Source organism: Stigmatopora argus, chromosome 15, assembly GCF_051989625.1.
Source record: "Stigmatopora argus isolate UIUO_Sarg chromosome 15, RoL_Sarg_1.0, whole genome shotgun sequence".
Classification (NCBI taxonomy): Eukaryota; Metazoa; Chordata; class Actinopteri; order Syngnathiformes; family Syngnathidae; genus Stigmatopora; species Stigmatopora argus.
The window spans coordinates 7,922,384-7,949,783 of NC_135401.1; the positions used below are offsets into that span (position 1 = coordinate 7,922,384).

Below are 27,400 nucleotides of genomic sequence, written 5' to 3' on the forward strand. Positions count from 1 at the left end.
CTAAATCTCATAATAACACTGCATTTGACAGCAAATGTGATATATCCTGAATATAATAAGCGGCGTCACAGCGTGTTAGTCTCTTCAAATTCTGCGTTAAACTCCTACTGAGATGATTTATCTTCACGAGCGGTAGACGGGTGAGTTGTGTAGCACAGTGCCGCGGCACAATGGTGTGCCGTGAGCGATGGTCAGGTGTGGCTCGGGAAATTGCAAGAAGTCATACAATGTAAAATTCTGAGAGAAAAATGAATATGCATATAACGAGATTAAAATTGAACTATTACAAGGTTTAAATCTAAATATGATGAACGTTAAATTATCATTTATACTATTACAAGGTTCAAATTGTGAAACAGTCATTTTGTTGCTTATTTTTCTTTAAGATGAACCGGACGTTGTTTGGTTTCTAGGGCATCAACTTTTGGCGACATAAAGTCTGTGTGAGCAAAACCATTTTTTTGCGTAATATTAGGAGATTTAAGTAATACTTATTTGGAGAAAAGTCATAAAATTATGCAATTAAAAACATTACATTATACTTATTTTTGCATCATTCGAACCGGAAATTGTTCAGGGTCCGCAGACATCAACTCTGGGTGACATTAGGTCAGTTGAAAAATAAGATTTTGGAATAATTTTGGAGGTTTATGTGATTCCTGCTGATAAAACATTGATGAGAATGACTATTGTTAATATAGGCGACATAGTTTTAAATTAAAATATCGGTGGTGTCTGTGGAAGAGAGCAATATTTTGTGTGCTTTAATGAACAGCTAGGATGGGTTATGCCTAAACAAGTGGATGATATAATAATCTGTTTCGTTGACTGTCGCTAGGTGCCGCTGTTGCTTCGCTGCTAGTTTCACAATGAAAGGCAATTTGATCACTTATAATTCAATTTACCAGCCTTCATTTTAAGAATTTAGATTGCAAAGTTGTGTAGTATTGGCAAAATCTTCTTTATGTAGCTCACTTTCCATGTCTTTTTTAGTTCTTTGAAAATGAAAACTACCATTCATTTTCATTACCATCAATTTTGGAGCAATCTGTAAGTACTAATGACTCGTCCCCAAAATGTTTAGTTTTCAAAAAACACGTAATTAACAATGCTTAAGAAGTGTAAAAACTGGGAGCAGCAATCTCCAAACTACATATTTCCAAATCACACATAACTTCAACCTCAGAAATAACATCAATTCTCTTGAAGCATTTCATTCATTCATCTTCCATTTTTTTTTGATAGCACCATAACTTCCTGCTTGTGACCCACGCAACAACAAGGCTTGTCATGCTTCGAGAAAGCTCAAAGGCGTGGAGCAATGGCTCCGAGGCCTACAGTAGCGAGGAGGAAGAGGAGGACATGGTGTTCGGGGAGAACGAACAGGATGGGGTCGCTGATGAGATGATGGACTTGAGCGACCTGCCCACCGCCCTTTTCGCATGTGGCGTCCACGAGGCAGTGTTTCATGATGACGTGGACAGGGTAAGTCTACTGACTAGTTAAGCAAGGACTATTTTATTTTGGGAAGGATCATGTTCCAGTGCCATTGATGGCGACAGTTGTCCAAATCATTTGAACTAGGGTGGCAATTCACACAAGACCAGCAAGGAGGGAGCTTTGTTGTATCTATTAAGGAAAGAATAATGACAAATTAAATTAAATTAAAGAACAATACAATTTTCTATATGATGATATCATTTATGATATACTACAGTAAGTATGATGTTAGCATCTTTGTCTCAGGATAGGAATTTAAAAGACTTTAAAGAGGGCGGACATTATTTGTTTATAGTATTTTTATGTTGTTAATCCTTGCCGCTTGCAAAGTGTAGTGCCACAAAGAAGAGGATTTATAAATTACAATGCAAAAAATACTAATCACAGTTCTTTGTAGAACAGGTGCATATATTGTCACCTTCTTAAAATAACCTCCAAAGTGATTCAACTTGCTATTAGAATATAAAAAAAGAAATCAATTTTATTTGTGTTCCCTGAAAAATATGGAAAAATGACAAATGGCAATTATTTTCACGCATTTGGCTATTTTCTTCATTTTACAAAAATGTGACTTAAGTATTAGCAATTATAATTGTTTTTTTTATTAGTAATTAAACTCCGAACCAGTTGAATTAACCCTTTGGGACACTTTACTCATTAAGGGCTTTTTAAGTAAATTAGACTTGACTTCCGCTAATAGTCTGTGGAAATATTTTTCTCACACAGAAGACTGTTTGGATCACTGCACCTCTGTGAATAAAAAAAAACAGACTTAATTTTCTGCCCTCTAATCCAATTAGGCTGTCTTGTCCTTCCAGCTGGCCCGCTTCACATCCCCCCCCATTTTGCAAACACACAGCCTGACACACCTGAGTACAAGTCCTTCTCTGATCGCACTTTAGCGACTCTCCTCTGCGAGCTTTCTGTGATCCCATCTTTACATATTTATGGACAAGGGAAAAAAATCCCTTTAAAGCAGTCACTCTCATTTTGCGAGTGCTGTTTTGCTTCTGTTTTGCTCTGCCTCATTACAATTCACTGCATCTTTTTAAGTGGAAATGCCACCCTCGGACCCTTCAGTCGGAGCATGTCAATAGAGTTCTCTTCTGTGTGTGGTTCAATTAAGCCAGGCGTGCTATAAATAGACATTTTGACATTTGTTTGGACTTTTGAAATGAGGACGAATATATATACAAATATATATATATGTATATGTATATATATATATTTGTACATATATATATATATATATATTTGTATATATATTTGTATATATGTACATAGATATATAGATGTGTATATATATATGTATGTATATATATGTGTATATATATACATACATATGTTATATATATATAATTATATATTATATATAGATATATAGATATAAATATGTATATATATGTATATATATATGTATAGATATGTATGTATGTATATATGTATATATGTATATGTATATATGTATATATGTATATGTATATGTATATATGTATATATACATATATATTTTTTAATTATTATTCTTTTTTCCTCTTATTTGTTATTATTTTCTCCTTAAATGGTTGAGAGTAAATTTTTTTTAAAATATTTTTACATATTTTGTAAAAAAAAGAAAAATAATTAAGGCTTTATTTTTGCCAAGCCCTTCTTGCACCATACCAAATGTTATTGTTGGGGTCTTTTTGACCCAAAATGTCCTCGTACCAAAAATAGTCATTTGCTCTATTAGAGTCAAAACCCAGGTGTGGGTAATATTGATGGCCAGAGACTTCCAATACATTTGGAATTGTCGGGTAGGTGGCTGGCATTACCTCCTTAAATTGGACGTCCATGGCTGTCAATAGCTACCCAAGGAGTCAATTAGACAAGGTGACCTATTTTTTTGTTTCTGGGCTCTATATTCAATGTTATATTCTTGTGCACTTACACTGGGGGAATTTGTTGTTGTTGTCGCACACTGCATTTCTTTACAAAATAGCAGGACAGGGCAAGACAGCTATATTGAAAAGATGCTCTCAGCTGGCTGTAAAGGCATCTGCTTTTCTTCGAATTAAAGAAAGGCTTTTGCTTTTACTCTTATTTTCAGCATTTTCTTCCCTTGAATGTTTTGTTCTCTAATTTAACAAAAAAGGCAGTGAATTAAATCAATGTCCCGTGACGAATTCACGTCACAATACTTCCAATGCATTGCTCCACTTTGGATCTTCAGTTTTACGCGACACAATTTAAGCGACAAGGGACTCGTTTGTCTGTTATCTTGGCGTGCATTAGTGTTTTTATGATATGTTTTATGTGTCAGACTGGTATCTCTATGTAATGGCCTTGGGGAAGGTAGGTGGTGGGTGGTGGATTGGGGTGCGGTGAGTGGTGTCTGTGCATGTGAGGAAGTGTAGTGCTGCAGGCTGAAGGTCAGACATGATCCGCTGCAGAGTGACTGAGTGCCGATGCCCCTACTCCCATGGCCTCAAGATTAGTCTGCTGCGTTGAAGAGGCAGGGTGGGGATTGCTTGCTATTTCTGTATGCAAATGAGCAAGTGAATGCGACGTCATCTTTTCAACTTTCTTGCAGAAACACTGAGGCACTGCAGATATATCGACGCAAAGACAGGAAATTGCGTGGGAAAGCTTTCGTGGCGGTCCATAAAATTGGGATATTTGGTCGCGTACTTTTGATTTCCGGGCCTTTCTCTGAGTTCATTTCAGGGCAGAATTAGCCCTGATGATTTTGGTGCAATTCAAGGTCACTTTCTGGAGATTTTAGCTCACTCTCTGTTGATATCTGGGTATTTCTAGGATACTTCTTGTTCATTTTGTACCACGTGCTATTGATTTTAGAGCATGTTTGGGTCATTTCCTGGTTCTTCTTGTCCGGTCCACGATGAACATTCACAAGGTCGAACACAAGTAAGCACGCCAAGACAGATGAGTGAGATTTTGACGCTTCTGCAGAAGGAGAGCATGGAGGGAGAACAGACAGTTACTCTGCGTAAGACTCCGGCCAATCTTCGACTGCTTCCGTTCTCCAATCTCCGACTGCTTCCGTTCTCCAATCTCCGACTGCTTCCGTTCTCCAATCTCCGACGACTCTCCTTCTGCATCAACTGTTTAATTAGGGGAAGATTGCGTGACTTACAAATTCTCTATGACAAAGGACATACAAATTCTCTATGACATAGATGCAGCAGGGCTGTGACACCGATGAAGGCTGTGACACGGATGAAAGCTATGACATGTATTGAAACATTCTTTGTTTACTTAAGATTATTTGACACTTCTTCTGATAGAAAATAGTGACCAACAAGATTTTCCGTGTTGGCCCATCAATAGAGATTTGTTATGCTGCTCCAAGATCAAAATCAGTAGGATAATTTCTTTTGGGTGTCTAACAGTGACAATGAGAATTGAATGAGCAATGTTAATCCGTCCGCAAAAACACAGCAAAAAACACATTATTATTGTGGGAATTGATCAAAGCCTTTCCACAATAAATCCTATTAAAAGAGACCTCTGTGACAACTGAATATCAAATATTCAACATTATAGTATTGTGAAACAGGGATAAAATGTTCATGCATTCCAACTTTCTGTATATGTCAAGGAAAATGCCATCTCTTCCGGCGCGATTATGAACGATCTTATTAAAAATGACAATTCAAGCCCCCCACCACCACCCCACAGCTGAGACCGCGGGTGATTGTAAGACCGAACTATTCAGAAATGTCTTTTAAGCCACCATGTGATGGAGCGCAGTCATGTTCCTGCAGTTCTATTTAAATCAAAATTGTTCCGCGGCTCAATCGGTTCTAAAAAAAGGCACGGTACGTGGGCGCGTTCAAGAATAGAACATCGCAGTAAACCAACTTGCGAGTTGCATAAGACATGCAGACGATTTGCATGCAAGAAGGATTGCGGAGATCTGGGAACTTTTGCAGTCACAAGTAAAACGCTTGTCTGGAAAGGTAGTTTGTATTTATTCCTGAAGGGTCCTCCTCAACAAAGTGTTATTTCCTGTCTCTGTCTAAGAAGTGAAGAGTGTGTATTTTGGAGCACTTGAGCACTCGCACCAGTGAAATCCAATTTCTTGCATCTTTATTTGCTTCACTCCCAAAATGACATCCATATCTCAGAAAGTGGCCACCGAAGCATCTCAGAGTGCCCCGGGTCCTCTTCTGACCTGTTTTATCCCCTCTCTTGATTTCTTGTTATTGTGTCTGTTTTTTTATAGCTGCGTTTCGTGAATGAGGGTTGGCGAGTTTGAGTGACCTGATCCAAGATTTGACCCGTTTATTATTGTTTTTTAGTTGTTGTTTTTAGCAATGTAATCAGTGGGGGAGACATCATGTGATATCAGGCCCCTCCTCGTCTTCTGCTCTCGTCCCAGTCACACAATGATGCCGGCCGGCTCATCCTGACGGGGCCTAAGCTGCTGGACGAGGTTAAAACATTCAACAGCTGCTAGTGGCCCACCAGATGTGAGCTGTGAACCAGAAAGAGATGACACTTACATTTGGAATATTACATTGATCTTGTAGTTGTTAAAAAAGTGTATTCATATTGTATATTAGATTTGTCTCTTAATCATCATTGCTCCGAACCCAGTTGCTATATTTAGCCACTTGAGAGTTAATGTGCCATGAGGGAGTTTTGTTGTTTGTTTTTGATTTTAATTTTAATATGGCTGGATAGAAGACAGAGAAAAACAAAAAGACAGAACAGAGGGAAATAGTGATACAAAAACATGATTAAATATACATCTACCTAGATATAAGAAGCTTTGCAAACTCTTTTCAACTAGTCATACTGAAGAGACACCATATGGGGAGGGGATATACCTAGTTACCAAAAAAGATGGGAAGATAGGTCAGATTGAGGTGTGAGAGGGCAGAGTGAGTGCAGAAGCCGTGAAATAATGTGATTGGACCAGATTTCCAATCGGATTTGGGACATCTCTACTACCAACCAACCCTATTAACCTAGTGTGTTGTACGTGGTCTGATTCTGGTATGCAAAGCCAGGATTAAACACTGTGATATTCCATTTCAGTTTGGTGCTGTTAAAATCTAGCCCAGTCTCCTTGATGCGACACGTGGAAAATATTCGAGTCTAATCCCTCACACAATTCGATTGAGCCGTCTTTAGCACCGATAAAACGATTTCACTACGCAACTCATCTCACCTTGTTCCGTCTTCTCAGCCCATGTGGATGTTTCCCCCTGCCCTGCCTGAACGTGCCAGTGTGCTTTATAAATAGCTTGGCCTAGATTAGAGCAGCTGCATTGGCGCTGGCACCAAAAGCTGGTTTGGCAGCTCTCTTGGTATTGACGGGGATTGTGTTTACGTTTACGTGTGTACATGCGGGCAGGATTGGAAATGACAAGAAGATAGTGAAACTTGCACTGCCCTAATGCGGCATGGCACTCGACTGTATTTGCACCGTCAGGCATCTATTTTGGGGATAATCAATACGTGACACAACACAGTTTTTATTTGTTTTTTCATTTGGTCTAGGCAGCATGTGTATTATGCATGTGATGATCCACTGCCCTGATTTTTCCTCTGTAGAGCTTCACTACAGAATACAAACGATTTCTCATCAGTGAGTCTTTAGACTTAAGTGACACGTTCCTTTTTTTTTTCATCTGCTCTGTGTTCTGGCACATTTCTGTATCTTTATTTATTTATGTTTGTCATTCATCTTTAATATTATTACACGGAGACCACTTCCCTGACTGTCAGATTTTAACAGAGAGAATTGTGAATGAACAGAATCAGGCCATACTGAAAAAGAGCGCTTCATCATTAAAGGCAATTCATCTCGTTTATGGGCAACAATAAATGGCCAAAGCACCAACAGAGCAGCTGCAAGGGGGCTTCTTTTGATAAACTAAGCTGTTTTAAAAGGTAATCACTGCTCGTCTTCTTTGCTCGGCTAACCATGGACACCACTTTCAGGTGTTGTCATAATGTAGTGTTTGTTAGATTACTAATTTGTAGGTACAGTTTGGTTGTCTGTGGGTATAGGTTCCTAAACTGCGGGTACAGATTAGCTCTGAAAAATATTTCATATCCGTACACATTAAACCACTTCATGTTATAATTTTAAGCAATCTTCGGGTGAGGACATTGTTTGAGCTGTGAATAGATGGTTTTACCAAAATGTACTTTTAAATTCAGATAGCAACTGGTTGACTTCATTACTGGAGTATTGCTGTTTGGATAATCTACTGTGGACCTTTTGGCACTGGACTATTACATCTTTGGAACATTACGGTACTTTACGGCCCTGGAAACCATTGCCTTGGGGTGCAATAATTATCCCCTCATCATAGAATACATCTCAAGGGACAGAAATAAGACATGTTTCGACCGAGCTGGAGGAGAACTCTACTAGTCACATGGACTAACAGATAGCATCCATATGGCCATGTGTATATATATTTATATTTTGGGGGCCATAATGTCCCATACTGTATGTCCTCCCACAGTCCGCTGGTGTTTTGCCCGCGTAAACTTGCACGGGCATAAATAGCCTTTGCACCTGCATCTTTTTTTTTTATTGCAGGCTTATTGAGGACTTAACTGTCTCACTGGGCCCGGTAATTATTACGAAACGGGCGATAGGGATGATGAGAGTGACGGAAAGAAGACATGGTATGCTCAGTGATTATGCAATGGAGCGTCTGTGGGATTTTTGTAATGATGAGTGCTGAGCTGCAGTGGAAAGTGTCTCACCACGCGTCTTCATAATTAAGGAAAGAGGCGCCTCGTCGGCTCCTTTTTGAGTGACAGCGCTATGGCTCGCTTAATCCCTAGTCACCAATGCTATTCATCAAATTTTCATACTTATGTTTTTTTTAATAAATACATTACCTGCACAGCCAAAGCATGGTAGTGCATTTCTTTGAGCGATTATAACCTTGCAACAGGACAATGGCATTTTTTATTCCAAGTTTGCTTCCATTCTGACAATGTTCTACTTTAATGCTCTAGTAATTGTCAAGGTGGGTGTTGGCTGTCACACAAAAGCAGTACTTTTTCAGGTGGCCCTGATCAAGTACTATAAATAAGCATACATTTTTCAACATGAAAATTGGCCATGTTGGTTGCCAACCAGGTGGGTGAAGGGTTAGCCCGTCTGCTTCACCAGTCTGAGATCGAGGGTTCAGTCCCCGCTGGGTTCTGACCGTCCTATATGGACTTTGCATGTGCTCCCCAGGCCTTTGCAGGTTTTCTCTGGGTACTCCAGTTTCCTCCCTAATTCTCAAAGCATATATGGCCGGCTGGTTGAACACTCTAAGTTGCCTCTAGGTGTGAGTGTGAGCATGAATGGTTGTTTGACTCCTTGTGCCCTGTGATTGGCTGACCACCATTTCAGGGTGTCCCCTGCCTATGGCCCATAGTCGACTGGGTTAGGCTCCAGCACCCCCTGCGACCCTTGTAAGGATAAATAATACAGAAAATGAAGGAATATATTTATAACAGGGATTTAGTATCCCACTAAGTGGAAATACTACAGTACAGTACATTTGTGATGACAATGTCATGTCTACGTGTTCAGTTCTTTAGAGGGTATGTACTTTTTTAATGGCCAAAAATAGTCCCTTTAACTGCGATGGGTCATACCAATTTGTGAAATATTTTAAAGTGCTTTTTCTTTTTTAATCTGTGGGAATGCATGTCATCCAGCCATTATTCCCTGACCTCACAACTTGCCCTATTGTAAAGACAAAAAAAGCGGAATAAACCGGAGCGTGTACTTCCTGCAGTGTCCCTCGTTTTGCGCGCCTCGCTTCACACTAGTGCCGTGAACGTAAGCGCTTTGATGACGTCAATGTGGCGATGAGGAGGGTAGGGGGAGGGGCGAGAGAGTTGTGCCTGTGCTGTGCTGCAACATCACTCGGTAGCTCTCCACCACCGAGCACCCATTCACACACTCCCGGTCCCCCCTCGTGGACTTTTAAGTTGACCGCCAGCTCGAGCGGAGGGCATACACAGCCACTTTTCTTCTCTTCCTTCTTCCCCCCAAGCTGAGGGAATGCCATCCATAAACATGAAACTGGAGATGGTCACCATCATCGCCTGCGAGGTAGACGTCGAGGTGTTTACGTCACACAAAATGCAGGTACGACGTCGCAGGTTGATCGCCCTCATCCGTGCGCGGAATTCAAAGGTGACAGCGTTTTATCAATGGCTGCAAGGTTACGCGCGGTTGTGCGCATGCAAGACGTGCGGTTAGAGCCTTCTGATGCAGTCATGGAGCGCTGATTAATAACGATGCACCAGTCGGAGGGAATGCGCAACTTGTTCTCGTGCAAGGGGCCGGTAGGATGACTTCAGGGAGGGGGGTCACTCATGTAGCTTGGAGTAAACCTACTGTATTTCAGGTACACCCTTGAATAGAGTCGTGGTCATAATATTAGGTACTCCTGCAATGCTGATCAATTAGAATGTGCTTGTGAGGTGTTTCTTTCCTTTTGTCCCTCTTGTGTAGTTAGGTAACCAAAGTATGAAAAACCGCTCCCGGTGTGATGCAGTGCAGTCCCACGTCATCCAATTCTACAACTAGAGAAATGTACATACTTTTTGTAATGAATGTCTGTGACAATGTGAGTCAAAATTGAACATCTTTGTAAGGAGCTCACATTTGAAAGTGCACTTTGGCTTAATATTGTGGTCTGCGAGTGACAGGAGACAGGAGTCTCACAATATTGTGCTGATACAAATACAGTTCTCGAAAGCAAGTATGTACATTCGCATACTCTTTTTTTATTTATTTTTTTAAATTAAGTAGGTTACATTATGTAAATGGGCCCCGCAGCCTGTCTATTTTAGACCTCCTATATTCCAAAAACCATTCATGTTAGTCTTTTGAAGACTAGGTTGTCCATATACAATGGAATTTGGTCATTCATTCATTTTCCATTTTGGTTATCCTCACAAGGATCGTGAGGGTGCTGGAGCCTATTCCAGCCAACTATGAAATCAGATGCCAGTCAATCGAAGAGCACAATAAAACGAATAACCATTCATACGCACACCTGAGGACAATTTGGAGTGTTCAACCGGCTGACCATGCATGTTTTTGGGATGTATGAGGAAACCGAAGTACCTGCAGAAAAACCATTGACCTTTGAGACAGACGTCCCAACCAGTTTCCCGCTGTGTCACTCTAGAGAAGCCAATTTACTTCTTACTGTACACTTGTAGTTTGTTGCAATTCTGAATGATGTTTGTTCCCCAAGTTTTCAGCCATGGTCAGAGTTAAATCCCTTTATTTTTTTTTAAATGGCCACTTTTCATCAATCCACACCAGACAGCCTCGACAGCCTGTCGGAGCCGGACTGCCATCCTTTTCTAAAACCTCCTGTTCGGGCACTCTTATCAGTTAACCTATGCCATTCTGACCCTGAAAAGAAAAGAAGAATTCTGTACACAATTAAATCAGCAGACAGAGAAGGACCGACTTTCCAAACGGCACAAAGAAACACGGTTATTCCTGGTCTTCTCCTCTAGATAGAATGATAGACTGTAAGAGTAGATTAAATGCAGTCAGTCTCATCTTGTTTTTTTTCTCCTATCACTCATCACGACGTATGTTTCTCTGAAGCCCTTTATCTCACAAAACGAGAAACGATACCCAGGCAAGCTTTCAAGCAACAATTAATGTCTTTTCATCTTTTCCATCGTTGCTTGACATAGAAAATTTCAATTAACGTGCCATGAATTTATTTATTCTCGTCCGAATATGGTTTAGTTCGCCAATTTAGAGATGATTTGTTTCTCTTATTGCTCACAAGAATGTCAAGATTTAAAGGCATTTTTACCGTAACCCTACACAAGTTTGAATCCAGAGTTGTACTGAAGAACTGGGGAAAAAAATGCAATTTTGATGGCAATGGATTAAAGTATGCTAGTGTGAAAGTACCCTCTGTTGGAGTAAAAACATAAAGCTGTTGGCCAAGTCTTCGCAGTTTTCATGAATAATGAGCCAAACAGAGAGGCTACATTGAGAACAAGTAGGTCGGCTCATCAAGATAGAAAGGACTTGCTGGTGCGAGGCTTTTATTCCATTTTTCTTTGTTTCCACACTGGGTAAAAACAAAAGGCGTATTGTCGGCGTGAGGGTTAATGAGGTTGTTATTTCGACTTGACAGCACACGTTGTCATGTTTGTTTGTGCTTGGGCCATCATTACCTGGAAAGTCAACTGCTGTCAGCATAACGTAGGACACGTGGTGAAGGTCATATCATGAACGGATTAAATAGTCGCTCATGGGCCATTTGATCAAGGAGATAATGATGCTATGTTTGCATAAACCCTAAGACTGTCACAAACGATCAGGCAACTAGAGGCTGATCATTTTTGCAATTAACCGACAAATGATTCAATTATCATATATCGAGCAATAATATATCCTGTTATATTACTTCGGACTTACCATTTTAGCTGGAAATATGCATAGCAATAAAAAGTGTGTGCCTACTATGAATATAGAAGCAAAAACAATGGTTAAAAGTATCTTATTTTGACCAATTATAAAGAGTAACACAATTCTTTCATCCAGAACTATCAAAAAAATAATTGGAATGATTGTTAATATTTTAGCTTCACGCAATGTATAAGGAAAAGTATTTCTTGTTGTTGTCTAAGGGATTTTTTAATGTACTGTAGCACCCAAGCAGGCAGGTTAAAAAGTGAATTTTTTTTTTTTTTTTTTACCTTGAACAACGTACTTCCTAAGTTTAAAGTAAGCATGTGCATTCTGATATATGTGAGTGTTGAGAAACGGCTACTGTATAATTAAAATACCATGTTCACCACTTAGAATGACCCTCTTTGGACCTGGCCTTGCTTTATTGAACTGCCTTTCCCACCATTCTTCCTTTTTCCATTCTTTATGTCATTAAATCACATGCCAAATGGTTGTTACTCTTCTAAAGTGCCTTCGTGTTTTCAGCGCATCATGGAAATGCTTTCTTTTCAATTAAGCAACATCCAACACAGCAATCACGCTGACTTTATCACCTGTTGGCAACCATTTGGGTCGTCTAAATCAAAATGATTACTTTAAAGAAAGTTTGTAGCCTTCTGCGTCACTTTCTACTTGTTTTGATCTCTCTTTGTATGCCGGAGCATGAAATCCGGGTGACTTTGTCAAAGCAATAAGCAATTTGATGACTAACGTGCTATTTATGGTCAGTAAGGAGATCTGACATTTGTCATGTTTAGGCTCTCGCTGCCGTGCCGCCCTTTGTGGTCCGCTCAAACATGTTGTCACCCTTCTCATTTGTGACTGCCAAAAAACAAGCATCAAGCTCTGCGTCATTTCATTGTGATGCTGTGACCATTTAGAAAATGTTCCCCATCGAGTCATCGCTTTTGTGTAGATGCAATGAAAAGGCTTTATTGTTGTTGTCAAGACGTATGGACGTACGTCAAATTTGAAGGGGAGCATTGCTAAACTGAAACTGAAGAATAAAAAATAGGCAGTAAAATATAGAAGAATAAAGAACACTACAATAGAATGACTTGGTTTATTAGAGGTTGGTTTTTCCCCCCCAAAACTTTTTAAATTAAATCACAGTAGTTACAGATGTATTTATACCTATCATTACCTTCCTTGGAAGAGGACTGAAAGGTCAATTTTTTTCATCGTCAATGAGAGTAGACATTTATTGCCGCTTGTAAATACCCAACATCATTTGATATGGTCGTGTGAAAGGACTCTGACATTCCCGCAGATTAAACCACGAATTAGGTCAGGATGTTAACATAATGCAGGAGCAGCAGGTGAACTTAGCCACCAGGATGGACCCTGACTCCTCTTTGAGGTCCGAGACGGGCCGCAACTGCGAACAGATCATGTTCGACACTTTTAGGAAACCCGAGCAAGGTTGAACAATTCAGGGCTGGAGAAGTAGAGGGCTGGGGGGGGGGCTCAGGTGTGCCCGCCGCCGGTTGAGCCGAGTTGTTCACGTTGGTCTGAAACCTTAGCGATATGACGCAGCTCAGGTATCGACTGAAGGTTAGCGCTTGCGCCCGTGAGCGTGACGTAAGACAAAAGGACGATGTCCCGGCTGCCGCATCTGGTTACGCTGCTGTCAGAATGATAAAATGACAATGATATTTGAAGTGAACAAGAGTTGTTATGACCGTTTACTGAACTAATTGTACATTATGTTTTGTGTTCTACTATATGTTGCCATATATATCAGTAAAAGTGGATTGAGGAGGCAACAACGAATCACCATTGTGATTATTTTCCGTTTTTCCAGAGTACATTCAGGGTGTAACAAATACAACCATAAAACGTATTGCCGTCCTTATAGTACTGCTCTCAGGTGGCTATCTTTTTAATTTGTCGGATCTCACATTTTAAACATCGTAATGTGCGTTGAGAGTGCCTGTAAGAGAGACTCAAGCACTCTTTGAAACGTGTGTTAAAAACTGAGGCTGCACAGACCAAGTGGCACTGACCAGGAAAGTGACTGCCGCAATACAAATAAAAAAAAACATAACGAGCAGATTGTTAGTAATGGGATTAATGTGTCCCTGGTCGCCGTAATTTTATTTCAATCTTCCCACTTTGGAAAGACTCTCCCCTAGAGAGCGTCAGCATCAGCCCTTTGTCGTTATGGCTCGTCGCTTCGCTTATCGACCGTGGAAATAAACCACTCGGCTCATTCATAAGCTTTTGCTGCCTTCACAAACTGAACAAAACATGCTTGTACTTTATTTGTGTGTTTGTTTATGTGGGTGGTGATATATATTATGACGTGACTTAGCGTCTGGAAACAGTGGCCAATCATCACCAACGTTTGTGCATATTTCTATGGTGCCTACGTCAACCTCTGTAAATATCACAGTCTACTCAACTGGAACACTCTCTGTGACTCATCTAACTTTACTGTATGCTGTCTTATAATGATTCATGTGTCTTTCCAGATGGAAAACATCTTCAACAGTAGTCTATCTTTATCAAATATGCTCGTCACTTCAGGGACTTTAAGGCAGGTGTGGGCAAATAATTCCACAAAGGGCCGCAGTGGGTGCAGGTTTTCCTTCCAACCCATGAGGGGAAACCTTTCCACCAATCTGGTATGTTATATATACAATCAGTGGATTGCAGTCAGGTGCTTCTTGTTTCAGCCGAAATCTATAATTGGTTAAACTGTCTGTGTTGGATCAGTTGGAACGAAAACCTGCACCCACAGCGGCCCTCAAGGACCGGATTGCCCACCCCTGCTTTAAGGGCTCAAGACCAAGAGTGAGTGTGGTCTTGAATCAAGACCACCTTCAGTATACAACCCATATGTTGGCAAAAAATACTGGTAAAATGCTCCTTGACTTTTAGTTTAGCCAATTTTTACTTTAATTTCACCCTGAATTTAAAACAAAAAGTCTTCTGTACTTTGAATCTATCCAAAGCTCTAAAAACAATGTGTGCTGCTTTGAGACTTTCAACTTCCTGCCCCGATTGACCCCATTACCTGCCTTCCAATTTGGTTCCTAAAGGTAATTAAGAAAGATGGGCCCTGTGCATGCAGATTAATTTTCTTCATTATTTTAGCGTAGCACCATTTTTGACTGGTACCGTCCTTGACACACCCTGAGGCTCCGTGACCTAGATTGTTGGATTTCACCCAGATCTCATTGAAACATGAGGCGCTGGATTAGATCGTGCTAAATCCACGCACGTGTCGCAGATGACTGATTTGCCAAAGCAGGGTAAATTATATATATATATATATATATATATATATATATATATATATATATATATATATATATATATATATATATATATATATATATATATATATATATATATATATATATATATATATATATATATATATATATATATATATATATATATATATATATATATATATATATATATATATATATATATATATATGTATATGTATATGTATATATATATGTATATAAATGTGTGTGTATATATATATGTATGTATATATATGTATATATATACATATATATATATAATATATGTCTGTCTGCCTGTCTATATATGTGTATATGTATAAACCCTCTGTATGTTCCAATTAGGCTTTATTAATCTGGTTGTTCCAAATGGTGGCATTCCAACGACAATCCGGATTACAGTCGAGGATTTAAAAACATCTAAGTGGTTTAGAATGTCAAATTTGTAACATGATTTCAAGTGAATCTAATTGCTGGAGGGGAGGCTTTTCTAATGTATGTAAAAAGTGCATTAAATCTGTATTACTTGCACATTTTAGTTGAATCTGAAAAAGTCCAACTTTTTGGTAATCCTTTTTGAAAAATGTCTGCATTTAGTCTACGTGGGTATTTATGTTGTGTTTCTGCACTTGCAAAGATCTGTTTGCGTTTACGCAACCGGATGGATTCCGATATTTGTCAGTGAACCTGACACACGTTGGAAACCCGATATCGGCTTTACATAAGAACACTCTCAAATCGCAATGCTGCGTTCTACCTACGCATTTCAACCACTTGACTGATCCGTTAGCTTCAGACTGTGAGGTCACTGTCTCTCACAGAATTAGATTCCCTATGTTGACAGGCACTAGACTAGATGAACTGTAGTATTGCATCTGATCCTCCTCTTAATCCCGTTTGCTTCTGCTATTCGTTTTATTATGACGCCGTCACATTTGAAACCTCGTTGACGCGCCGCAATAAACCTGTTTCGACTGCTCAGGTGATTGAGAGTCTGTAGCGCCCCTGTGTTGTAAATCATGCGTTGATTCCCCCGCGATGAAAGCCTTTTCATTACTGCCAAGGACATAACGGCCTCGTTACCCAGGGGGCAATCTGCTGACGAATGGCTCACCACAATGACCGTGCTGGAGCGGCGATCTTAACGTTCTGGGACACGGTTATAGACCACCAGTGTGCTCTATGTCTAGTTTTGTCTCTTTCCACCTGTCGACATTATGTAGAGTAAAGATTGCCCTCAGGTGCCTTGTTGGATCAGTGAAACGATATTAAAATCAAATAAGGCTCGGGACCAACTGGAACCTATTCCTTAAAACGGTGTAAACCTCATCCATGTTGAAGGCCGCATTGTGGTTATGGTTTTCTTCGGAGGGCCATTATATCGACCAATGAACAAATTGGATTGGACGTCTCGTGCCGTCAGTTGCAGTGAAAGCGTCGTCATTCTCGTTTTACTTTATAATTTGGGGATTTAATATGCAAAAGAGGAAAACAGAATTGGCTATTTTTTAGGTTTATTAAGTATATAAACACCAGACTACATCCTGATATCTGGAGTCCTCGATTTTTCTTGGATGAGACAGTAATGTTACTTTATTTTAGTAAAAAATATTAAATTTATCTACACTGTTTACTTTCGCGGGCTGCACAAAATGATGTGGTGAGCCAGATCTGGGCCCAGGGGCCGCTAGTTTGATACCACTGTGGTTGCCAATCAATTGCAGGACATATGTGGAAACCAATGAGCCATTTAGTCTCCCATAACATTTACATTTTTGGAATACGAGGAAGCTGGCGTGGCTGCAGGTAAAACTGGCTCACTAATAAATCAATTGTGCTGGAAAAAAATCTGCATTTCATAACGTCTTTTTTCAATTAATATTACATTAAAAGTGAAAAAAAAACACTTGGGGAATATATTGCTCTGCCAAAACAAAGTGAGCAAATGCCTTTAGCAAGAAAAATGGAATTAAAGGACTGTCACGCATAATCAAAACAAATTGAAACATGTTTACTGCCTCTGCTAAGCCTTAGTTTGTGACTACACCACTATGTTTCCTCCATTTAAATGCCAATTGTGCATATTCCAAAAGACTTGAATAATTTGAAGAGCCGGGATATGGCTTGGTTGTGTTTAAAAAAACGTTAATCCAAAAGGGCTAAAATGGATGGAGCATCACTCCGACACATTGCACTGTTAAATGGAGCGCTTAAGAAAAAACAGTCGACTTGTTTTCTCCTTATTTTTGCTTTGACTTGCACTTACTGTCATAAATGGATATTAAGTCAAACCGAATATATTCATCTTTCCTGTACTTATTGAATAACTTTTCTGAAGAATGCTGATGGGTAAAGATTCATAAAATCGTAGCATTTGTGACAACCAACCCTGTTCCCATCTAAAATACGGTATATCTTATATTAAAAATACAGTATATTTTACATCACAGGTGTCAAAGTGGCGGCATCATTTTGTGCGGCCAGAGAAAGTAAATCATGAGTGCCGACTTTCTGTTTTAGGATTAAATTAAAATGAAGAGTATAGATGTATATTAATTTCCTGATTTTTCCCCTTTTAAATCAATAATTGTAATTTTTTAATCCATTTTTTCTGTTTTTAGTTCTAAAATCATTTTGTAAAATCTGAAAAAATATATACAAAAGCTAAAATAAACATTGTTTTAGATCTATGAAAAAACTGAATATTCAGGGACTTTAATCTAGTTCATTTAATCAATTTATTAAAACAATCTAAGTATTATATCTAAAATGGTCCGGCCCACATGAAATCGAATTGACGTTAAAGCGGCCACGAACCAACCCGAGTCTGACACCCTTGTTTTACATTAAATTCATCATTGCTCAGAAAATTAAACTCCCCTGTCCGAATACTGGTGTCATATCTTGTAATACAATGCTACGTGTCACTATTTTGGTGGCATCATGTTAATCGTGGGAATGAATTCATTATGTCCATGTTAGCCTTAGCGGTTACATAAAGGTGACTCAGAGAGGCATGAGCTCAGCACAATCGGCTAACTAACAGCTTCTATCTAGCAGGTCGATTGTTTGGACACCTTGTCCCCACAGCCTCTATCCAGGAATGGAGTTGAATTGGGGCTTTCAGTCAAAGTGAAGGGCTTCGGGCAGGAACCCACCTGCCAGGAGTCCTGTGTAGATTTTGCTGCATTTCAGCCGTCTTTTGGGGACGTGTGCTCTTAACTTAGAAAGAGAGAGAGATTGCTTACCTCTGTTTGCAGTAAGCAACTTTGTGTGTTTCTGCACAGGCTTTTTTGAGCCAAGGCACACATTTCTCCTTGAAAAAAAATCTCTCAGCACACCACTTAAGAAAATCTTACATAACATAGGAGGTTAACTCGGTACTTTCTTCCAAGTTTGATTGTTCTGCTTGTAGATAAGACATATTCTGTTGTTGACGGGTTTTTGTAGAATATGACTGAGGATTAGGGCCAAACAAGGAGAAAAATGGTACTACGAGAATAAAATTATGATATTATGAGGTTAAAGTCATCCATTATCATATTACGAGATTAAAATCGTAATATTATGAGAAAAAGGCATTATATTACGGCAATAAAGTCATATGTTATAACATATTAGGAGGTTAAAGTCGCAGAAAGTCATATCATATTTTAAGATTAAAGTCATCGTTTTTATGATAGAAATGTAACATGACAAGATTGTAGTACTCGTATTATGAGAATGAAGTCATAATATTACAAAGTTAAATTCTGAACTTTAAGAGAAAAAAAAGTCAGAACATTACGAAATAAAAAGTTGTAATGTTATATAAGCAAGTAAAAAACTTTGTCTATACAGCCTGCATCCATTGTGTTACTTAATTTGATATAATAATTTTAACCTCAAAATGCTACAATATTTTTCTAGTAATATTAGAAAGTATGACTTTATTCTTATAGTATTACCACTTTCAAACTGCGTTGGAAATAATTCACCCATTTTCCAATTTTTTAGAATCTTACGGCATAATTTTTCACTATGATAAACATTCAAACGCCACTCCAAAATAATGAAACTGCCATTTCATGATTGTCGTAGTTCTCATCATTTGCAGAACATTCACGGCTCATGTGCCCTCTTATGTGACCGTCTCATCCTGACAGATATGAATCATATTTGCCAGACATTTCAACTACATGTGGAATGAAATATAGGACATGCTTTTCTTAGCGCATTCACCTGATGTCAAGTTGTCTGTCTGTCGCTCTTTTCATAAGAGAATATTTGCATATTGTTGGGAACTTGCTATGTAATTGTTTAATTGCTCCTCTTGACACATCATATTGTTTTTTTCTCAATTTTTCTCTGTCAACCGGGTGCAACCCGACACCCCCTCTCCTTCATCCCCTCCATCCCTCAGGATGCCTCTCCCATTGAGACCACGTAAATTAATGATCAGCGCACTCACTTGTTGCACGCAAACTTGTTGCACTTCTGTATCTATCTCGGCGTTAATAAGACACACGGACGATGAAACGTGATCGTCTAGCTTGCTTCCAATTCTTCTCTCGTGCCAGAACATCCATTTAGTTTGACCAAGTGCATCGCTTATCACTAATCACATATGGCGTTTCGTGACATGAGTCATAGAAGCTGGCCGGCACTCATGGAAAATTCTCGTTGCGCATAAGCGCTCAAGTGGGCTTCGCCAGAGCGATGCATCAACACTCTTTTGTTGAGCTAATTATAAGTGGCCTAGTAAACTTGGTGCTTTAAAACCATAACAGAAGACGTCATATGTCATTTATCGAGTTGAAGCAGTAGACCCTGAATTTTGCTCTTCACATTGTTTTCTATGAAAGCGCTGTCTAGGAAACTACTACATATGATGCCTAATGTGATTTTATTTCTGGTAAATTTACTGTTTTTACAAAAATCCCTATTATCAACATCACACTGTACAGTTAAATGGTAAAATTGGAAGTTTAATCAGATGTCCTGATACATTTTAAGTAGGAAACTACTACATATGATGCCTAATGTGATTTTATTTCTGCTAAATTTACAGTTTTTAAAAAAATCCCTAATATCAACATCACACTGTACAGTTAAATGGTAAAATTGGAAGTTTAATCAGATGTCCTGATACATTTTAAGTAGGAAACTACTACATATGATGCCTAATGTGATTTTATTTCTGCTAAATTTACAGTTTTTAAAAAAATCCCTAATATCAACATCACACTGTACAGTTAAATGGTAAAATTGGAAGTTTAATGAGATGTCCTGATACATTTTAAGTAGGAAACAACTACATATGATGCCTAATGTGATATTATTTCTGCTAAATTTACTGTTTTTACAAAAATCCCCATTATCAACATCACACTGTACAGTTAAATGGTAAAATTGGAAGTTTAATCAGATGTCCTGATATATTTTAAGTAGTGTTTAGTTATTTAAAGCATGTTTTGTCTGTGAGAAAAGCAAAATGTTTTTTCCCCCAAGCATGCCACATTACAGTGCAGTTGTGATTCACAGCTAGCTGAATCCTTACACTCCCTGCATGTGTCAGACACAGTGATGCTATTTTGTCTGCCAGCGAAACGTGCGGTACTTTGCCACCACTGTCTAGTCTTAAAGTTTTTGGCTCAGACGCTGTTGTTGCCTTCTTCAAGATGTCTAAATGGAACATGTCAATAATCATAGATCTTAGCTAACCTTCCTTTAAAAGGATTACCAACATTTCCTTGATTTGTTTCTCAAATACAAGGAAAAAACGTTTTTTTTTTAAAAGGACAATTTATGTCGGGGGATGTTGGACTCCATAGTGAGAAATGTATTGTGTGCTTAGAGAGAAACAGCACAGCGTGTTCCCTCATCACCACGCCATATTCAGCTGGCATTTTTGGAAACCAGAGCCCATGCGTATCACCGCAGTGTTCTTTTTTGGGTGGGCTGAGGCGACACGAGAAGCGCCGCTGATTAGTCAGCCTCCCAGCGGTCTCTTCTCTGTCGCCCTCCCACCGAGCTGCCTGATTGAGTTTGCAGCCGACGAGACCGAGCGGACGTCTGCAACATGGCCAGAATACAATAGAATTGTAGGTGACAAAGAATTGGCAATTGGGTTTGAAAAAAAAAAGGACAATAATTTGAAACCACATTTGCCAATTAGTTGGTGAGAAAATGAATGGAGCGCAGCAGAAGTCACGTCTCAGTCTCAGACGGAAGCAGCGCTGAATCACTGAACAATATTAGCTCTGTCTCATCTCCTGGAAAAAACAATACAGGTTATATTTAATCTGATCATAACATATGCTAAAATGGCACTCAAGATAGGGGGAGGGGCATCCATAGGAAGTTTGCAACCTGCCATGTCTTAAGACAGCTTTAATATAAACTGTTGACATATGCTAAAATGGCACTCCAGCGTGGGGGAAGGGCATCCATAGGAAGTTTGCAACCCGCCATGTCTTAAGACAGCTTTAATATAAACTGTTGACCATTTTTCACAGGAACGATTCGAAGCGGCCTTTCGGATCTACGACAACCAGGCCACTTTCCAGTTGTTCAAGAGCTTCCGGAGAGTCCGGATCAACTTCAGCACCCCCGAGGCAGCCGCCCGCGCTCGCATCGAGCTGCACGAGTCCGAGTTCAACGGCCGCAAGCTCAAACTCTACTTTGCCCAGGTGAGCTTTGCCCGAGAGCAATTAGCGCAGAGGGGTCAAAGTCATTTGGTGGGTTAGACCAGTAGATCATTGGCCCAAAAAGTTTTCATTTTCCAAGTAAATTAATACACTATCCTACGTATAATATTCCAAAACTCCACATGAAATAATCTGTCAAGCAATATGACGTTATACACAGTATAAACACATTGCAGAACAATCCCAGGGACCCATTCTGGCCCGAGGACCGTATGTTTCTTACCCCTGCAAGGCTTACAAACACCCTAGTTGGAAATGCACACATGGCAAGCTGCCATGCATCATCTTTATGACGGTCATCGATCTTCTGTGACTTTTTCCTGCCTCTTAGTGTGTAATTAAAAGAGGATTACATTTTTTTTAATACAGCGGAGACAATGACCTCATATACTGAGGGTTTTGTTAATACTACAGCTAATGAATGAAAATGCCAGCAGCCCATTTCGGGATAAATCCTCTCATTAGATGCACTCAAGTTGAATGCGCTTTTTTTGCGCTATTGTGTATAAAGTCAGTGTTACCCAGATGCACCTTAGTGATTTATTTTGCAGACAGTGGAGCTGAAAGTCTGCTCACGCTTGCTCAGTTTTTGGCGGTTTGGGATTTAAAAGAATTACTACAGCACCATAAATCATTCAGAGCTTTAGGGAAGTGATTTATTACTCTCGAAAAAACAAGAAATAGCTACCTATTTGTTTTAGCTTTATGCATAATGCCAATGAGAGGTGCAATGATTATAAGTGATTCATTGACAAAACAACTCTCGATTTTAATTAATTGTTTAGACTGTTTCAGTTATTGACTGCCATTGACAGCAATAGATGTCCAATCCATTTGAAGTGGGAGGGTATCAGCAAATGAACCTTTGTTCATTTAAAGCAGAAAGATGAAAAGAGCCACGTGATTGGACGTATGCCATCGTCAATGGCAGTGAAAGAGTTAACTATAAATTTGACAAATCCTCAGAAACTCTTCATTTTAAAAGGAATCTATTTTAGATTTGAGAAATGTAAGTTCTTTATTTCAAATATTTAGTGTTAGGATAAAAAGATAGAATTCTTTTCTACCCAATTAATTAATTTTAGGAGAAATATTCGACAGATCCATCGATTATTAATATAATTATTTGTTGAAGCTCACTAGCAATACAATGTGAGGGGTGAGTATTATTTTTGTCCATTTGGGGACGCCATCCTCACATGTTGTTTTAATGTTATAACACCTGTTCTTTGTATTTTAACTAAAGATTGGGACAAAAAACTAAGCAAAGTTGGACTATGAAAATTAATCAATTAATCAATTTTGCAAATATTGAACTTAAAAAGGACTCAAAGTTAGAATACTGTTTTTTTCTCTCTCCTTTTTATTAAAATATTTTGAAATAAATTTAGTTAAAAAAATAGTTCCTTTTAAAAAAAGTCAAATAATACAATAAAAATTACTATTAAGAGTTTTTGGGGACAAGCATGTCTTGATAAACCATCAAAATCGTTGGCAATTGTTTATAACTTAATATTAATGGGTTAGGTAATGGGTAAATAAGTGTTGACAACTAATTTGTCTTGATGTCATCATCGGCAGGTTCAAAATGGCGACGAGGACATCGACAAGTCCTACCTGGCGCCCCCGCAGCCCGTTAAACAGTTCCTGATCTCGCCACCTGCCTCGCCACCCGTGGGCTGGAGTCAAAGCGACGACGCCACGCCGGTCATCAACTACGACTTGCTGTGCGCGGTCGCCAAGCTGGGGCCTGGTGAGTCGTTGGCGACCGTTAAGCTCAGAAAACAGCTGAGCGCTTGTCAGGCTCACGTCGGGCGTGACGAGGAATAGCGACACGGGTGATTCGTGAACATTTAGTCGTTGACGTCCCCCCCCCCGAGGGGTTCCCGAGATGACTTTGTCATGCATTTTTTAAAGGTCAATAATGTGTTTCTCGTACACCACTGTCAAATAGACAAATTGGCATCTCATCTTTTTAACTATAGAGTGAATATAAATAACGTTTTTTTGCCCTGAAAAGTGAGTTTTGATTTCAGTCTTGCACTTTCGAAGGGGAATTAAATGTCATTCTCCCAAAACAAGACCAAGAACCACACATTTCATGTTGAAATGCAAGTTAACATAATAAAGAACAACATGCTGAATAGGGCTGCGTCAGATCATCCCACTGCCAAACTATGAAAAAAGTGTACCTTATAGTTAAAAAAAATACGATACTAACTCATTCTAATTCTATTGCCAACAGCACGTTTATTTGACCCATTGCTTCCATATGCCCCCAATAACTAAAGTAGGACTTTCCAGCAGCCTTTTGTCCGATATGCTCATAAAGTCAGAACAATATGGCTTGAGTCACATTTCCGATGGCTTTTTAAGAAAATGTCAGCGAGCACAAAGAAAAACATTTCCACCTTTGTGCTCTTTAAAGTTTATCTCTCGTTATTTAGTTTCGCTCATCCGTTTAAACCTGGTTAAAGTGTCCACCAGCCTGCCGACGCCCTCTGCCGGTCCGCCACGCACACGGACCTTGGATGTTATCGTTCCCTTGTTCTTCCGCAGGGCCAATTTCCTTCATCCCGTCTTGTCGCCATGGCAACTGCGATGCAATCTGAAGAGTGTTTTCTTTTCATTCTGAGTAGCCTACATCAGACTGAAAACAAACCGCTTCAGTCATTGCATGGCTTATCTCATATAGTCGCAAGCACTGATATTAGACGTTATGGCTTTTGCGAAAAGGTTGTTTTCAATCCTTCACTGCCATTGACAATGATAGATGTCCAATCACTTCCACAATGAATTTATTTTTGATAGTAGACCTTCAACGCATTTGAAGAGGTAATACGGCAGTGAATGAAAGCTGGGAGATGCCAACTCTATCATGCCATTTCAAAATGAAATACAGGTTACATAAAGTGTATTTCAGGGGTTTTTTTGAGAGAGAGATTTTGCGTTTTGTAACTTGAATTCCTTTTGTATCCTGGATCATTTTCCCATTGACTGAATATTTAGTAAGTAGAGGCATTCCTAAGTAGATATTATTTGGGTCTTTTGCCGGGAAAACGCACCTTATGGAGAAGCACTACCAATTTCGTCATGCGCAGTTTCTGGGTATGAAGACAATCAGGCTTTTTGTCGAGTCAATGATGATGACAAAGCCTATGTCCGATTATATTATTATTATTAATATTATTAAAACAAAACAACAACAATAATAATTGGTAAGAAATACTAAGACAAGTTTAGACCTGATGTCCCCTTATGTCACAGGTGTCCAAACCAGTCCTCAAAGGCCACAAAGGGTGCAGGTTTTCATTCCAAAGAGGATACATTTTCACCAATCTGGTGTCTTAAATGTGTAATCAGTTGATTGCCACCACGTCTACTGGTTGCAGAAGAAACCTCATTTGTTATACTGTCTGCACTGGATCCATTGGAACCAAAACCTGAACCCAATGCGGCCCTTTGTGGAATCGTTTGGACACCCCTGCCTTATGAGGACACCAGGATATACCAAAATCAGCTGTCCACATGACATTTTCTTCTCTCTTTCTACTCTGCCATGACAGGGGAGAAGTACGAGCTGCACGCCGGCACAGAGTCCACCCCAAGTGTCGTGGTCCACGTGTGCGAGAGCGAAACGGAGGACGAAGAGGCGGCACGACCCAAGCAGGAAATCGTGCAGACCAGACGTCCCGACGGAGCCCCGAAGGTCTTCAACTAGAGCCTGTCTACTCTCCTACAGGCGGTTTGTTGACCTGCAACACACCTACCCCCCTGCCCACCTCTCTCTCTCTCTCTCCTTTGCCTCTTCTTCTCTCCGTCTCACCTCTGCATTCACGGAGTGCACGGCCGCCGCCGTCATTCCCGCTCAAAAACAGACAAACATTGCTCCAGTTTTTGTGGGCCATCGGACGAGGCGGACGGAGGGAAACCACGAGGGGGGGACACACTCACACACATGCGTCACATTCCTACGGCAGGGCTACTTTGACTCCGCCCCGGCACGCCGAAGGTCATACATTTGCGCTACGCTAATCGAATTAGCGCATTAGCTTGCCCGGCTCACCTCATTGTTTCCTTTAGCGATGATTGGTGTTTTTCTCGGGGGGGATTTGCACATTTTTTGGGGGGTACCCTTTTTGCCACTCTTGTTCATATCAGCTCGCATCAAGATGCATGTATATACGTACTCTACAGCGTGAAACAATACTAGTCAAGTGAATATTTAATGTCACAAACACTGCACGGAGCGCAATCGTGTGACTATCAAACAAGTTGTTGGCTGAATATTTCTCCCATTTGGAAAATTTGATTTAACTACTAGATGTTTGTTCTTATTGTGTACTCGAGACACTTTTTTGCATGGTTAAGACGCAAAAGTTGAACTTACATTTGCATGCACAACTCCAAATGGCATCTTTCTCGATTTCTTTTATCCTCCATTTGAATTTTTTCCTATTCCTCCTGTCTTGTCGACATTTTTTTTTATCGTTCCTTTTATCGGGCTGCGACTCCTTTTTGCAAAGGACCGTCCTGTCGCTTTGTACATAGCGCTTTGTCTTTGTAGACGCTTTTCTAGGCCGGGAGGGAAAAGTTGCCTGATGAGATGTCAACCAAAGCATTCTCACATATTTCCTTCAGGAGGATGATAGTAAATGTGCATGGACTCTTGTTTAATGTTTTATTTTTCGCCCATGCGACTTTTGCCTCGTGCTCTTTTGTTTCAAACAATCACTTTTTTGTCGTGTTTGAAAATGAATAACTGGTGAAATGAACAACTATGATTCATCGTAGTTATTTTGAAGCGCTAGACAGACTGGAATTTTTACTTACAAAAACACAATAGAACAAATGCATTTTTCATTCTCACTTTCCTTTTTTTAAGCCTTATTGAGTCATTAGTAGGGTAAGGAACGGAAACCACACAAACAGATTGTTTTCAAAATAATTTGTGGAATTTCATACTTTGTTAACTCATTGCCTGACATTGGCAACAATAAGCGTCCCATTTAAATATTTCATTACTTTTTTTGTGCGTTTCCAAACTTCCATTACAACAGTGTTTAAAAAAAAAAAAAAGTAAATATACTATTTGGCATTCAGCTTTCATGACCTGATACCGATACTATGTGGTTATTATTGTGGCTTGGTCAGACACCGCTTAGCTCATTGTACGCCATTGATGGCGCTAGATGTCCAATTGGACGTCTATCTTGTGTTTTTTTTTTTCAACAGGGTGCAGAGCTGGCCGTGGTTGCAAACTAAATATTAAACAGTACATGTTAGTACTTAGTACTCCATGCTACCGATTATGCCACTTTTATATTAGTACAGATACTAATAATAGTATCAGTATTGGTGCAACACTACTAAATGTTGTATACATTGGCTGTATTACATATAAATTTGTGGATTCTGAAGTTAGGAATTTTTTTACGCAAACATTGGCGCAACATCTGCACAGATGATGGGACTAA

At 39.5% G+C, this 27,400-nt stretch overlaps 1 protein-coding gene across 2 annotated transcripts; it reads left to right on the forward strand.

The window, feature by feature from the left end:
• Positions 1 to 27,151, forward strand: rcan3 (regulator of calcineurin 3). Of its 2 annotated transcripts, XM_077621629.1 has the most exons (5): positions 1 to 140; positions 1,246 to 1,485; positions 21,732 to 21,905; positions 23,505 to 23,676; positions 25,490 to 27,151. In XM_077621629.1, exons 2-5 carry the CDS (start codon positions 1,291 to 1,293, stop codon positions 25,642 to 25,644), a joined length of 696 nt encoding a protein of 231 aa, XP_077477755.1. In that variant the 5' UTR covers positions 1 to 140; positions 1,246 to 1,290; the 3' UTR covers positions 25,645 to 27,151. The 2 variants fall into 2 exon arrangements, with proteins under 2 accessions (XP_077477755.1, XP_077477756.1); XM_077621630.1 differs by lacking the exons at positions 1 to 140; positions 1,246 to 1,485 and adding an exon at positions 9,368 to 9,625.
• Positions 27,152 to 27,400: the final 249 nt, after the last annotated feature.

Excerpts from the sequence above, each read along its gene's own strand:
- rcan3 (XM_077621629.1), top strand. The coding sequence starts at position 1,291 with ATGCTTCGAGAAAGCTCAAAGGCGTGGAGCAATGGCTCCGAGGCCTAC. Across the intron at positions 21,906-23,504 it reads TCAAACTCTACTTTGCCCAG|GTTCAAAATGGCGACGAGGA; the intron begins GTGAGCTTTGCC and ends CATCATCGGCAG. Across the intron at positions 23,677-25,489 it reads GGTCGCCAAGCTGGGGCCTG|GGGAGAAGTACGAGCTGCAC; the intron begins GTGAGTCGTTGG and ends CTGCCATGACAG.